General features: G+C 36.6%; 2 protein-coding genes across 2 annotated transcripts in view; both read left to right on the top strand.

Annotated features, from left to right (window-relative positions):
* The window catches only part of LOC106146306 (SWI/SNF-related matrix-associated actin-dependent regulator of chromatin subfamily A containing DEAD/H box 1-like), a gene marked incomplete at its 5' end in the record, with an annotated part of 15,586 nt that extends 14,483 nt beyond the window's left edge, over positions 1-1,103 (top strand). The window contains 1 exon segment of the mRNA XM_013517296.1: positions 1,004-1,103.
* The window catches only part of LOC102013142 (SWI/SNF-related matrix-associated actin-dependent regulator of chromatin subfamily A containing DEAD/H box 1-like), a gene marked incomplete in the record, with an annotated part of 34,677 nt that continues 20,185 nt past the window's right edge, over positions 976-15,467 (top strand). The window contains 3 exon segments of the mRNA XM_013517294.1: positions 976-1,184; positions 1,187-1,368; positions 10,054-10,253. Of these exon segments, the coding sequence (XP_013372748.1) occupies positions 980-1,184; positions 1,187-1,368; positions 10,054-10,253 (587 nt within the window).

Here is a 15,467-nt window from a genome sequence, read left to right as displayed (position 1 = left end):
TTTTTTTTATGTGCATAAGAAAGTATGATATTTCTGAAAGCTCTTTATTAGCAGAAAAATTATAAATTGGTACAGTTCATCCCTTACTATCTGTAGGTGATTGCTTCAGGATCCCCCCATACCAGAATTTGCTGATTCATGGCTCTGAGTCATATAAATTGGTGTTGTTTTGCTATACCTCATACATACTTCTCATTTAGTAATCTTGGATTACTTAATAATATCTAATATCATATAAATGCTATGCAGGTAGTTGTTTCATTTTATCATTTAGGAACAATGACAAGAAAAGTGTCCATATATTATCAGTAGAGGTGGAAAATTTTTTCCTAGTATTTTTTTGATAGCTGACTGAATCATGGATTTGGAACCTGTGGGCACAGAGGGCCAATTGTATTACAGATTAATTGGTGCATACTTTTTTTATTGGTATATAAAATAACTGTACCTTCTTTCATAGGCATCACAGAATTAGATGAAATATGATAGATTATTCAGAGAGCATAATGGTACTTTTCAATGATAGTATAATTTTTTAATTACACAAGTATATTTTTAATCCTGGTATAGATACTAATGATAAACTCAGACTAGCGGAGATAGTGATGGAAAATGATTGTAACTTGGATGGTTGAAACAGCACTTTGGTAGGAAGCTTCCTGTTTGCATTGCAGTGTTTTAATGGCTTAGGGATTGAGGCTGCTGGGGATGTGAAGATGCCATTTGGCTTCTCAGGACCTTTGTCAGAAAATGATAATTTACATTTAAGTCATTTTTTAAAAATATGAATTATCACCAGCTTTTGAAACTAATTCTTCTAACTTTTAGTGCATGACCTCAAATTCTGTTTTAGTATTTCTCTTAAGGTATATCATAATTTAACAATAAATTGCAGTAGAAATTTTTGTATTCATAAGAAATATGTAAAACTTAAATATACTTCTAATTTAGTTACTGTTTCTGTCTTTCATATTCAGATATGCAGTATGCAACACAAAATGAGGTTCCCAATGGAAAAGAGGTTTCTTCAAGGACTCAAAATTACCCCAAAAATGCAGCTAAAACAAAACTGAAGCAGAAATTTTCCATGAAGGCACAAAATGGATTTAACAAGAAACGTAAAAAAAATGTACTTAACCCTAGAAAAGTCACCAAGGACTCTGAGTATGACTCAGGCTCTGAGGCCGCAGCTCACTGGATGAGGACTACAGCAGTGGGGAGGAAGTGATGGAGGATGGCTACAAAGGTAAAATCCTCCACTTCCTGCAGGGTGCCTCAGTTGGTGAGCTCACTCTGATTCCTCAGTGCTCCCAGAAAAAGGCTCAGAAGATAGCAGAACTCCGGCCCTTTAACAGTTGGGAAGCTCTGGTAAGGCTACATTCTTTTTTCCTCTGTGTGTGTGTGTGTGTGTGTGTGTGTGTGTGTGTGTGTGTGTGTTTAATTTACAGTACCGTTTATCGTCAAGGTGTCTTCAGCCCAGGGAAGCATAGATGGGTGGCCTTATCCTGTGTAGAGTCAAACATTACTTTCATTGTAAGCCAATAGTGTTTCAAATAGTGTCATATGACCTAATTTTGAATGAATTAAGGGGTGATTTTCGTGAAAAATCCAAGCTGATTGGCTGGGAATACTGTCACTCATTCTTTTGCATAGAAACTTGGTTCATTTCACTGCAGAAAAAGAAATTAGAGCTTCCATTTAGGAAGGAGTTGTTTGCTATCCTGTTCCGATCTGTTACTGCTGAGACGCCATGCAGAAAGCAAGAATGTGGCAGAATTTTTACTGCAACTGCTTGAAGAGCAATAGCAACATCCAAAAGGACTCCATGATTCAAAATGCCAGCCTGAGTGTTTCAGGCGTCACCACAAAGGAAGCAATTGTTTGTTTTCTTCTTCTGAAATGAGAGCACAGTCTCTAACATGTTTTCCTGGTTGAACATCGCGGCCATTTTATGGAGTGTCTCGGGCTGCAGCGTTTTTAATTGGAAAGATAGAAAAATTTGTGGAAACCTAGAGTTGAAGCATTAGGTAAATGGAAGGCATAAGCACTGGTAAGTACTCTTTGCATGATCGTTTTATGAAATTTGATTTCCTGTAAACAAGCTTTATCCAAAATACCAGGTTTGAGTTTTCTAAATGCCAACAGTCATCAAATCTTGCTCCTATAAAGCAATGTAAGAACTCTTATTAAATTTTGCTTCAACTCTTAGGATACTGGTTTTATAGTGCGAATTGTATCTAGGCCCTAGAATAAAAGCAATATGGGTGAGTTTTTACAGCTTTTGAAGATGAAGTGGCTCTGGCTGCTTTGTAAAGCTTTTCAGGACATTTTCCTAAGTTACAGAGCAAACTTGCTTTTGTGGTGAGTTTTATACCTATGACAAACACAAATGTGCATGAGTACCCTTGTGAAGTGTCTTAAAGTAGTGGTAGGGAGAGCCCCTGCACAACGGTTACAAAATGCAGCATTTTAAAAATTAAAATGTTTGAAAAATAGAAACATTGCTAGTACTTCATAGCTTTAAAAAAATAAGACCATCCCTTTTGCCTGAAGCCTTGCCTTTCCAGAGAACATCTGTCAAAGCAGGCCTTTTCAAAACTTGTTTGGCTTTGCCTGGGTGATTATTTGTTAAAGTATTTGCTGAAGGGCTTTCTTGTTCTTCTTTTCTTTCTTTTCTTCTTTCTTTTAATCTTTAATGGTCTCCTGTGTTGTTACAGAATTGGGTTGCTCAGGCTTGCTGGGATTCTAATTTATTTAATAAGGAATGCAATTATCTGCACTACTTTGTGTAGTCACTGTAACTACTTGCCCAGATAGCTTACAGTAAAAGAAAATCGTACAATTTTACCAGCAGTGTATGTGCCAGATGTTTTTAAAAATATTTGTTAACTTAACATGTAGAAACAGTATTTTTCCCTACTAACTAATTGGCATAGTTTAAATTAGTCTTGACACGACTTTGGAGATCATGCATTGCTTACTTAAACCTCTTAACTACTTGCAAATTTCTAAAAGTTGAACATAAAGACTGTATTGTTTGTGCTAATCAACCATCTAAATGTTGAATATTTTAGGTAATAGTTTGAAAGTCTATTAAAAGTAGACTTTCTTACTTGAGTTCACTTCACTATCCTGAGAAAAATAGGTAAATACATTTTCCCAAATTAATAGTGTAAGTTTATATAAGCTTTCAATTTCACTTAGAACTTTTACCATCTACTTTGATAAATTTAGAGTTTGAATCTGGCTAGATTATAGAACAACTTTTACTGTAATAAAATTATCAAAAGAAAAGACAGTACTGTGTATGTAATGGTAAAAAGCTGTGTAGTTTCTTCCTTCCCTTAATCATTAAAGTTTGGTATTTTATCTCTAAACAACTTTGAAACAATAGCAAAAGTCTTTTTGATATATAATATATTTAGACTTTTCTATGACAGATAAAAACTGAGATTTTGATCATTTCACTCAGTAAAGCTCATGAAAATGATGACATCGTATATTCGTCATGGTTTACTGATATCTAGTCAGCTCTTAAAATTATTGATGAAGCATATTTAAAAGTCAGTAAAGCTGGAAATTATTAGCAGTGTCTTCTGAACAAATTTTAGAAATTGCAGATCATTGGTTTTTTTCAAGGCCTTGTAAGTCTGCAGTATGTAATATAGAATACCAATACAATATGCTTGCATACTATCTGCTATTGAGTAATCAGCACAATAATTTTAAATCTTTACATTGCTTTGATTTTCTTGCCAGAGATTATACTTAATCACCTCATTTTATGTGAGAAAGTTTGTTTTGCTTTGTTTTAACAAAAGTATATTATCTCACGCTTCTTCTACTACATCTACCAGTCACTCGGACCATCGATCTTCTTTTTCACATTGTTTTACTCAGTGATTTCTGTAAAATATCTCATTTATCATGGCATTGTGACTTACATTACTCTTCCCAGATACAGAGACTTCATTAAGTTTTGTTTTTAAGATTACTGGTCTTTGTTTTAATTTGTGTAAGTTTGATAAGCGTTTATTTTTTTTTTAAATTATAAATGCATGCTAAGTACTTTGTAGGCTGCTGCCCCCTGTTTTTAGTAATGAATAGTATTAGAAATCTGTCCTCAGGTCTAACTTGTTAAATAGGGAGTAATAATCTGAGAACTAAATTTCATTTAAAGAATTTCTTCCTTCCCAAAGGAATGCTAAAATATTTGCACAGTAAGAGTGACACGCTGTGGCAAGTGTGGGATATGTCAGCTGTGTACTACTGTTTTAAGAGTCTTCCTAGTGATAAGAATGTGTTTAATCAAAGAGATAGTAATCAGGGCCATATTGTTCTACTTTTTCTCATGTAACTATCCAGCAGGTAGAAGTTACATGTTTTTATTTACTTTGCCATAAAAATACAATTTTTGAAAATGATTCTGTATAAAACTGAAACAAAACACGAAGAAGAAAGTCCGATTTACCCAAAATTCTACCAAATACTCACCACTGAAGACATTTTTGGCACTACTTTCTTATGTATACGTTGAGTATTTCATACCATGTAGTAGGGTCATTTTCTGTATTCATCAGTAATATTAGATTTACTTAAAATCCTCCTTCTTAGGGTACTTTATGTATTTCTTAAATCATTTTTTAGTGAAGCTAAGTAACTCGTAAGACAAGTTGCCTTTCTTTGTTGGGAAAATAGAATGGAGACAGCAGTGTTCTTCTGTTAGGTGGTGCCATCGTCTCCCACCCCAGGTTAATAAAAATAGTATAGGAGAACGTGTTGGCTTTCTGTGCCTTTTGTAGTTAAAGTTCACTGTGATTATTCATACTTGCACTTAGGGTTAAGAAGTTAAATAGTTCTGTGAGCTGCTTTCCCTCAGGTTCATGGCCATCTTTTTCCCCAGCCCCCTCCCCACACGTAACCGCTTTCACTGCTTTTGTCTGATTCCTCGTCCTTTGTGTACTTGTAGAATATAGTGATTTTTGTCGGTTGTGGGCCCTATCTGTCAACTTAACGTTATAGCTAAGTAGGATTTAGCTCTCTTCTCTTTTTCTGCTTTACCTTACATAGCTGCTGCCAATTCTGGGTCCTGCTGTGATGTGCTAGTTTTGAAGATCATTTATACTGTTCATGTTACTATAACTGTGAATTCCTTTCATAGATGAGCTGTCCATTGTGCTGTCATATGTGATGACTTTCAGTCTTGCTCAGCATTTGTCTGTCTAGTTCGGAGTTGCCTGTTTTGTCTGCCTATGTGCAGTAGTTAGTGATGTATTCTTTCATCAAAAGACAGGCTTTGTCATATGTGATATTGCAGCTATTGATGCTACATGCCTGGTCCATAATTCAATAAAGGGTTGAAAAATTAATATTTTAATATTGTCATTACTACTTCCTTAACAGTGATCTATAAAAAAGCTTTCTGTACCTGTCCTTCTACATGTTTGCTTGTTGTGTACAAAATGTGGAATAAGTGCTGCTTTCCCGTTGCTTCCAAGTTCCCTAAGTGATGACTGGTCATCCCTCCATTTTCACTCTTCCTTGTGATTTGTGAATGACTTACCTAGTTTCTATTTTTAAGAAAAAGTCAGTATGATGGCATGCACTTGCAAAATCACGGCACTGTGGGAGGTTGAGACAGGAGAGTCGCATACTTCAAGCCCATATTGGGAGTCTCAGTGAGTCTCTGTCTCAAAATACAAAAAATGAAAAAGGCTGAGTATGTAGCTCAGTCATAGGCCCTAGGTACAGTCCCTGCTTTTACAAAATTAAATAAATAAGTCGATCGATAGATATTTTTTATCAATCTTAAATTCATGAGTTTGGATGGCTTAACTTATGACAGTAACTTACACATGTGAAGAATCTTAATAGTGCATGTTTCATTTCTTTACCTATTTCTTAGAGAATACAGGTTTTATATTGGGTGGGAGGAGAGTGCAATTAATTATTCATCACTAAGCTTACACTGTGGTGAATTGCTAACCTTCAAAGGTACCCTGACATCTTTAGATAAGAATAATAGTTACTAGATGAGTATTTCCCTCTCCGTGTGCTTCAGGCACATTTTAAAAGCATCACCGTAGCATATAGTTACAGTGTACATTTATAACTGCAGTAAGTATTCAATTCCTCAGAACTGTGATGAGAAATGCTATAGAAACTATCATTTACCATGTGCTAATTGTTAGATAAGCTCATTTTAATCAGTGAATGGAATCAGGTGAGTTGCTTGTGCCTTTGACAGTTGAAACTGCGATCTCTTTTTTGCAATTATCACTTCCCTCGCTTCCTTCTTATACTGTGCATCTTTTTCTTGCTCTTCTGTTCTGTTTTAAAACTTTAAAATGTTATAGTCCTTAAGGCTTCAGTCTACTGATCTTTCAGTGCCATGTGCTTTTCCATACATAGACTCCTCACTGTCTCTGACTTTGATTTGATGGCCACCTATGCACCATCTTTTTATTCTTCAGCCTACATCTTTTCTCTGTATTTAACTAACCTGACTTGCTCCTCTTCCAAATTGGGCACCTACCCCTTTCGGGGTTGGTGGGTGTGTGTGTGTGTGTGTGTGTGTGTGTGTGTGTGTGTCTTCTTGAGACAGGGTCTCACTATGCAGTTCAGGCTGGCCTTGAACTCACTTTGTAGCTCAGGCTGGTCTTGAACTTGCAATGATCCTTCTGCCTCAGCCTCCTGAGTTGCTGGGATTACAGGTGTGCAGCACCATGCCCGGCTTTACCCCACATTTTAAAATAAATGTTTTGTTTTGTTTTTGGTGGTACTGGGGATCAAACCCACGGCCACATGCATGCGAGGCAAGTACTCTGTCAAGGAGCTCTACCCCCGCACCCAAGTTTAATAGTTACATAGAATCAGATTTCCCTCTCTATCTGGTGAAGTCAAATGTCTCAGAAGAAAGCACCACTAGTCACTTAATTGCCCAAGCCAGAGTGGCAACTTTGCGTACCTCCTTTCTCTACCATGTCCCCACACTTAGTGGATTCAGCTTCCTCAGTATCACAGGTAGGCCAGCCGTCTCTCACTCAGAGCATTCCTTGTCAGTTTTTACTTTCTGTCAAAACAGCATTGTCATAGTGCACTTAGGGGAAGTCTTGTTGCATCTGACCTAAAACCTTAGCAGTAGTTTTCCGGTACCTTAAGTTAAACTTACGCTCCCAGCTTTCTTGTTGAGGCTCATCTGTTCTCTAGGGTCAGACATACTGTCATTTCGGTGAAAACAGTTGTTTGTTATTTCTGGCCTTATTAAAAGGACTTACTGGAGCTTAGATTTTATTAGTTCTTGTGATAGATACCCATGAAATTATTTTTTCCTTTGCAATACCAGTTGTTACACTAAAAGTTATTACCTGTCTTTCCCAGTAGTCATAAACTACAGCAGGACAGAGACTTTTTACCTACCATGTACTTTCACCAGATAGAGTAGTATTTCTAAAAAAAAACCTGAGACCTTACATAGTAAGTGGTTGTTGGCTGCAGAGCAAAATTCATTTATTTACTGAGCTATTGAATAAAAGGTATCAAGTAGTGCTTTGTACATAAAAGCACACAATTTCTGTTTCTTCCTTATCCTTGACTAATCTTGTTGGTTTTTCTCATATACATACAGCACCGTATAGACTTTTGGTCTACAGTTGTTTTCTTCCTTTTAAAAATAAAAATGTTTTAATGATGTGTTTGTTTGGGGCATATTGTGCAAGGGAATACAATATAATAAAGGACACATATTTTTAAGATTATTTATAATAATCACCCAAAGAATGATATACAAAAGAGTGCAGGAAATCTGTCCACACACTATGACCAAGGAAACTAGCTGAGGGCCTGGATCCCATAGAAATGTCCTGCATGAGTCCAGCTGAAAACCTAGAGCTCATAACAATGCCTCCCACGAATCCAACTGGAGGCCCAGAGCCCACAACAATGTCCCATGCAGGCCTGTTTCATGGATCTGTGCTGCAAAGGCCCAGAGGTCAGTGGTGGAATCTAGGAAGTCTGTACCAGCGGAATAAAGAATCTGTGCTAGCAGGCTGAGGGATCTACACTGGAGCCAGGAAGTGACGTGCAAAGTAAGAACCAGAGCTCCCCTGAAAAGGACCACCGCTATCCTCAGCAACAGTAAGGTCCCAAACTCCTCCAATGGTGAAGACAGCTGAGTTTCCTTCAGAAAAGCCAAAGTAGCAAGCTTCTCCAGGAGACTGGTGGTGCACCATTTTCCCCTCTGGAGCCAGGAAGCAGTACTCTAAGTGAGAACCAGAGCTCCCCCAAAGTGAACCAAAGCTATTCTCAGTGCCAACAATGTTCCGAGCTCCTCGGAGGATGATACCAGCCGAGCTCGTGAGGAAAGCCAGCAGGACGAGCTCCTCCAACAAAACCGACAGCTCCTTACAGCTTCTACCAGCTCCCAACAGCCTTTCTCTGCTCCCACAGCCTTGCCTCTTCTCCAGTTTTGCCTCCTATCCTGCCGGAAACAGTCCTCAGCTGGGCCTTCCACACCCAGCACAATGCTTACTCAGTTCAGCTGGGGGTTATAAGTTGACCACCAATTGTTAATCCACTACAAATGAGGGTTTCTAATAAAAACTACTTAAAAGCATTGGTATCTGGCCTACTTTATCTGCATAGCTCTTCTCTCTGGAAAGCATGATAACAATGGGGGAGTCACTTTGTAATTATGAACGTTGTCCTTGTAAACATGAAGTAGTACACAAAAAGTATTTCACAATGCTGTTTTGTAAAGTGCTTTTTTTAAAAAAAGATTTCATTTAAACGTCTTATTTTCTCTCTTTTTTTTTTTTTTTTTTTTGAGACAAGGTCTCACTATGGAGTTCAGGCTGGCCTTGAGCTCACTCTGTAGCCCAGGCTGGTCTCGCACTTGCAACAATCCTCCTGCCTCAGCCTCCCGAGTGCTGGAACTACAGCTAAACACCACGATGCCTGGCTCATTTAAACTTCTACAGACCATTAATAATATGGCTTTGGAATGGATCGATAGTTTTTATCTTACCAACTCACTCTAGAATGGAAATGAAAAACATATTGTTATGAACTCCATTTTCATAAAATTATCAGTATATTCTACAACTAGACATTTTATTCCGTATCTGTATGAAACATTCTAATACTGCTATAGCTTTTACATTTGAAGTATTCAGTGTCTTCTTTTGGAAAATAAATACAAATAAATTTTCCAGGCATTGTGGTGCATTCCTACAGTCCCAGCATTTGGGAGGCAGAAGCAAGAGGATCGCCATGAGTTCAAGAACAGCCTGAAATACATAGTGAGACCCTGACTCACTCAAAAAAAAATTAATTTTGAAAGATAACTTTTTTTAAGCTTTCACACAAAACCATTCATACAAGTGCTACATTGAAATTGGTTTTAAGTAATTGCTGAATTGGTCCTAATTGTCTGTGTGTCTATGTATTTTTGATGGTAGTGCGAAGGCTCAAATCCAGGCCCTCTCGTGTTAAAACAAGCACTCTACCACTGAGGTATTCTCCCAGAGCCATACTTAACTTTTGATTCATGTAACATTTTTCCAAGAACTAGTTAAAGAGTAAAATATTAAATGACAAACAGTTGGAATTTAAGAAAGTCAGGGATTACACTTTGATGATGGATGAGGAAAAATGTGAGGAAGGTGGATCTTATAATAATCATAAGTAAAAAAATGGAGACAAGTCAGATACATAGTTACTGCATTTTGGTACTGTTATCTTTCTTATTAAAGAAAGGTCCAGCTAAGATTTTTGAAGAAAAAACTGAGTAGGAGATATTACCAGCAACTTGCTAATTGAGATTGTGAATTTTATAGGAAAAGGTATATTTTATTTCAGTATAACGAGTTTGAAGTGACAGTAGGATGTCAGTGTGAAACTCAAGAATTTGGATGTGGAGATGAGAAATCAGATTCTTCTAACACTTGTTTAAGCTGATTAATAAAAGTTTAAATTAATAAATGCTTCCCTAAGGAATTTTGCCTTTTTATATACTAGATCTGGCATATTGAACTATTTTTTTCCCTGCCATAGTTCACAAAGATGTCCAAAACTAATGGCTTATCAGAGGATTTGATATGGAACTGTAAGACACTGATCCAAGAAAGGGATGTAGTTATAAGACTTATGAACAAATGTGAAGACATTTCAAATAAATTGACAAAGCAAGTTACCATGCTCACTGGAAATGGAGGTGGATGGAACATAGAACAACCGTCCATTCTAAACCAAAGGTAATATTTATTAAACACTGTCATTTATCTCAGTTATAAAAATATTTGACCTTATTTTTGCAGTGTGCCTAGGGACATTAAATAAGATGCCACAGCTATTGTCAGGAAAGAACCCCCACCCCTATTCCTACAATGGCATGTCGTGGTGTATGAATGGTTTCTCACTGATTTTCTTTTCCCCCTACCCTGAGCAGGGTATTTGATTTTTTGTCATTGTATATTGGTGGGGCAGAATGGTATGATCTTGTATAGTCTTATCTCTTCCTTATCTGATAACTTACAATTTTTTATATAATCACAGAAACTAAAAGGTGGGTTTTATCCCCGTAAGTCTGGTGTTTGTAAAAATGTCCATTACTTACTTCTGTTACTGTAAAAGTTTATGAACCCATAACTTTAATTGTGAAATTATTAAAATATCTTATATCTGCGGTAAAATATTTTTTGAAAAGCCCAGATTTGTAAGTCTCCTTCTGGGGTAGAAACACTTCAGGAAGGAAAATGAAAAGATATTTGTATTAAGTAGACGCATAACTCCCCCAAGTTGCTACTTTCGATAAAATACCTTGACAAAACTCTTGCAAAAAATAAACACTAAAGATTGTTCAGCAGTCAGCAGCCATTAAAATGGCTTTTTGTCATTGAGAACTGCCACATTTGGCATGCTTTTGAGTGACTGGGTTGGGAAATTGTTTTAAACTTCCTTTAAAAGTTTATTTTAAGTAGTCTGGAGATTCAGCACTGTTCAGAGTACCCTTTATAAAAAAAAAATACGAAAGTGTTTGCTATTTAAAGTGATGTTATTTATAGCACTAAGAACATGGAGACAATCCTAAAATCAGGGAGTAATTGGAATGAATTATGGTATATCCATACATGCAATGTTGTGTGACTTTATGAACATCTGTTCAGAATATTGTTGATAGATATTTTAGTAAAATGAGCACTAAGGTCTCATTAAAATGACTGCCTTAGTTGTTGATTTTAATTTTGGTATTTTTCTAAGTTAATAATCAAAGCATATTTGCTGATCATTGGTTAATAATTAAAAGTCAAGTTATAAAAAAGGATATGGTCACTGGCCTTTAACAGTAAGTGACAATCTTTTCTGTGCCCTTCTAGGGTACTATGGGATGGTGTAGGGGAATGTGATGCAGTTCCCACAAAACAAGGTCTTTTCTCTGTTGCATAGAAAGAACTATATCAGCAAATTCATCTCCTAAAAGTGTAGTTGGAGCTGCTGCTTCTTGTTCTCCAGCATTGGATATGGGGAGCTCTTCACTCTACAAGACTTACCCAGTTGAGACTACTTTATCATAATTTGGATTTTAAAAATCAAGTGCTTTATTGCATCACTTAAAAATTTTTCTCTTAAATCCATATTCACAAAAGTTGTAAATAGTATGATCCGGTAATACACTATCCTTTTCATTAGACAGAGGGTTTTTGGTTTTTTTTTTTTTTTTTAAGTACTTGATCTAATCCCACGTACAACTCTCAAAGGCTTTAAGAGATAGTCTGTTCAGATTTTCTTTAAATGAATTTTTAGGGGTGGAATGTATTGTCTTGGTTTTTATATTTCAACCAATATAAGAGTTGCAGAAACAGTTTTTCTTTGGTGTACTGGCCAGGCAGTGTATTAACACACACACAAAAGCATTAGGCCATCCTGATGGATATCTTATTGTGCTTGTATCTCTTATGTGTGTGCTGGGGATCCACACACATATGTTCCACAAGTGCTCAACCAGTGAGTACACCCGAAGCCCTTGGATAGTTCCCTTCACAGAATAAAGGCTTGGTAGTAAAGTATGCTTTGAAGCAATACTAATATTGTTTAGTTTTCCATTGCAAGTTTATGTGTACATTGTGATAGAAAATTTGCCTTTTAGAGATTGACATTTTAGAATTCTTGCTAAAGATAGTTTTGGAGACAGCTGGGCATGGTGGCTTAAACCTATAATCCCACTACTTGGTAGGCTGAGGTAAGAGGATGTCCAGGAGTTCAAGGCCAGCCTGAACTACATAGTGAAATTCTGTCTCAAAAGAAAACAAAAGTTGGTAGAGAAACATAAAATTTCTGGTCTAAACCATTGTACAGTTTTTATTTTAAAATGTTAAATATGATACAGTGAAGGAAAGGGAGAGAAGACTCAGAATTTCACTCTTATTGTTGCAGCCATCTCTAGGGCTTTAGCAATGAAGACAGACTTTAACAGAATTTCAGATTTCTCACACAATCCATATACAATATATTAGCCATGCGTGTCCTGCCCTTTAGTCCTGTTCTACCTCAATCTCTCAAGATTCTTGTCCTGAACTTGGCAGAACAGGTTCCCTATGCTGTTGGTTCCATATCCTGTTTTTGTTAATCAGAGGCTGAGGCCATTTTGAGTCCTGCACAGTTGCACTTAGACTTAACTCAAAAGTCCTGGGATGTAAATATTTCACTTGAATGCTTACATTAGATGTGGTATTTTCAGTAGCCGTTTCCCTTACAGACTTGGGGCAGTTAACATCTCTGTGCATGAGCCACATAAGCTCAAGTAAGTACATCATATATACCCTGCTTTTCCGTTCCAAGTCTTTCTCACCTTTGAAAATAATTTTGAAACTAGTTTCTTTGACGAGGGATATAAAGCCAATTTAATTTCCTCTAACAGAAGCAGTAACTTCAGAGTAATCTGCTGCCTCATTTTCCTTTATGATCTCAGAAACTTTTTTTCCTTAGTAGGTAAAGAGCACCATCCATTTGGAAATACGTGTCATACTCTTCACAAAGGAGTCCTTAAGTAGTTAAAAAGACCTGACCAAATGTCTACATTTTTTTCTTTTCATTTTTTTTAGTGTGTTTGTGGTACATAAGGATTATCATTATGGGGAGTGGATGCACACATATAACACACCTCAGTTCTTTTTATCTTCATTCCGCCTACTCCTCCCTCCATCTCTAGATTTCCTGTTTTCACAAGTTCTGTCTCGTTCCTTGTCTTGCTCTTTGTGTTATGTATTTGGGCTTCTTATATAGGAAAAGCCATGTGATATTTAAACTTTTGGGTCTGAGTTGTTTCACTTACCATTATGGCTTCCAAATGCTTTCATTTTCCTACAGAAGTTTTAGGACAAAGTCATACTCCATTGTGTATAAATACCACATTTTCTTTTATCTGTTCATTTTTTGCAAATCCCTATAATTCTTATAGTTACCCTGTTTTTAAAATTGGTCATAATGCATTGGGTCCAAAATGTCTTTGTCAAAATTGCATTTTCATTGATCTTTTTACATTCCAAAGAAAGTACCTGTAACAGGTAGCACTTTTAGGATACTAAAATAAAAGGTAGTTGTACTTTAGCCAAATCCAGCAAGAAGAATAAATTTACAAATACATCTACATATTTTTACAACAAATACTTCAATATAATAAAGCTGTTAACCTAGTCAAATTATTTTAACAGAGTTTGTGATTGTGTGTCAGTTTTATTTTAATGAAAACTTACAGGTAATAGATACTTTTTTTTTTACTGCTTCTTCACATTCGATGTATAATGAACATTTGAACAGTTAGTCTTAATGGGTTAGTGATGAGTTCCAGTCATTTTTGCTCAGAATAGTTTGTGGTAGGTTGTACACTGGGATGGCACGTTGAGCCTTCAGTTTATTTACAAGCGATGTGCTGTACCTATTTTAGCAAGTTTGGTCATTTTCGTGAAATGTCAGCCTTATGTGTGAAAGATAAGTGAACACTAATGCTTTGAGAAGGACCCAGAAAAATAATGGAGAAATTCAGTGTTGGCTATAGGGTGGGTGGTCAGCGAGAGAACTTGTTCATTTTTGCTCTGTAGTGGTTAAGAGAAGAGCTTTGGATTCGACACCTCTCACTGCAGACCTGGATTTGGTTAGCTGTACTGCCTCTGGCTGTAAGATCTCTCAACCTGAAAGATCTTTGCATCTGTAAGAGTTTTGTTTTCTCGGTAGCAGAAAAGTTTATTGGCAAAGACAGCAAAGGAACTTTTTTTCCATACAGTGAATGAATTGTAAAGATCCTAGAAGGACTGGGAATTTTTCTTGTACTTTTACTTCAATTTTTTAAGAAAGGAAGTTTATATATTCCTTGCCCCACCGTTGAAATAGATTCAGATTTAAGATGGACATCTTTCATCCCCACCTCCTTTTAGTTGACTTTTTTTTGGAACTGGGAATCAAACTCAGGACCTTGCGCTTGCCAGGCAGGCACTCCCGCCACTGAGCTATATTCCCAGCCCCCCCTCCTTTTAATAAAGGTATCTTGATTTAGAAGCTTGACCCCTTACCCATTCCTTAGGCCATAGTTATGTTCTGACTGCTTCCCTGTGTACAGACCACGTGTGTGTAAGGGGAATTTAAGGGGACCTGATAAAAGCTGGAGAATGGGCATATAGCCTTGTCCTAGGTATATGGGTTAATATGGGTGTGTGCTGTCCCAGTGATAATGGGAACAGGTGCAGGAGTGAAACTGACTCCCTGAATTAGAATCTTAGCCTTCACCTCTAGCTATGAAACCTCGGGCAGAGTATTGAGGATTGAGGGTTTTTAAAAATCTGTTTAAATAATAACTACATCATAGGATGTTTAAAGGGTTAATGAGGTCATATCTGGAAAAAGCTGTGTTTATATAGCAGGCATTTGATAAATAACTACAGTTAGTTTTAACCACTTGAAACTTTTAAGCTGTCTTAACATTAACAAGTCCTTTCCAGGGATTGCTTCATGTGTTTCCAATTAAGTAAGGTGCTGATACTTACATGTTATTTCCTACTCACTGGTGCTCCTTGGTGTTGAGCAGGTTCACATTTGTGCACAGTACACACATTAATGTATTCAGAGGCCAGTAGAGTCTAGAGTTATACATACCACCAAGTTCTGGGGTGACAGGTACTCACGCAGAAAGCATTTATCAGCCTGACAAAATAGCAAATGATGTTTATGGGCTTTGTCCTGTGCTAAAAATCAAGTCAGTACAACTCAGTTTTCTAGGATAAATTTAATCTTGATGATGTTATAATAGTTAATATTCTGATCATTTATGGAATTGATTTGGTAGCATTACACAGTGATCAAATAAGGAATTATTTTATATAATTTGTACTGCCAGAAGAATTAATTCGACAAATACAGAATAAAGTTTGAGAAGATTAAAAATGAATATGCTTTGAATTTTCTTAAATAGATGTACA

This window comes from Chinchilla lanigera, unplaced genomic scaffold (genome assembly GCF_000276665.1).
Source record: "Chinchilla lanigera isolate Chin_1 unplaced genomic scaffold, ChiLan1.0 scaffold00004, whole genome shotgun sequence".
NCBI lineage: Eukaryota > Metazoa > Chordata > Mammalia > Rodentia > Chinchillidae > Chinchilla > Chinchilla lanigera.
This window is presented reverse-complemented; position numbering and strand designations above follow the sequence as displayed.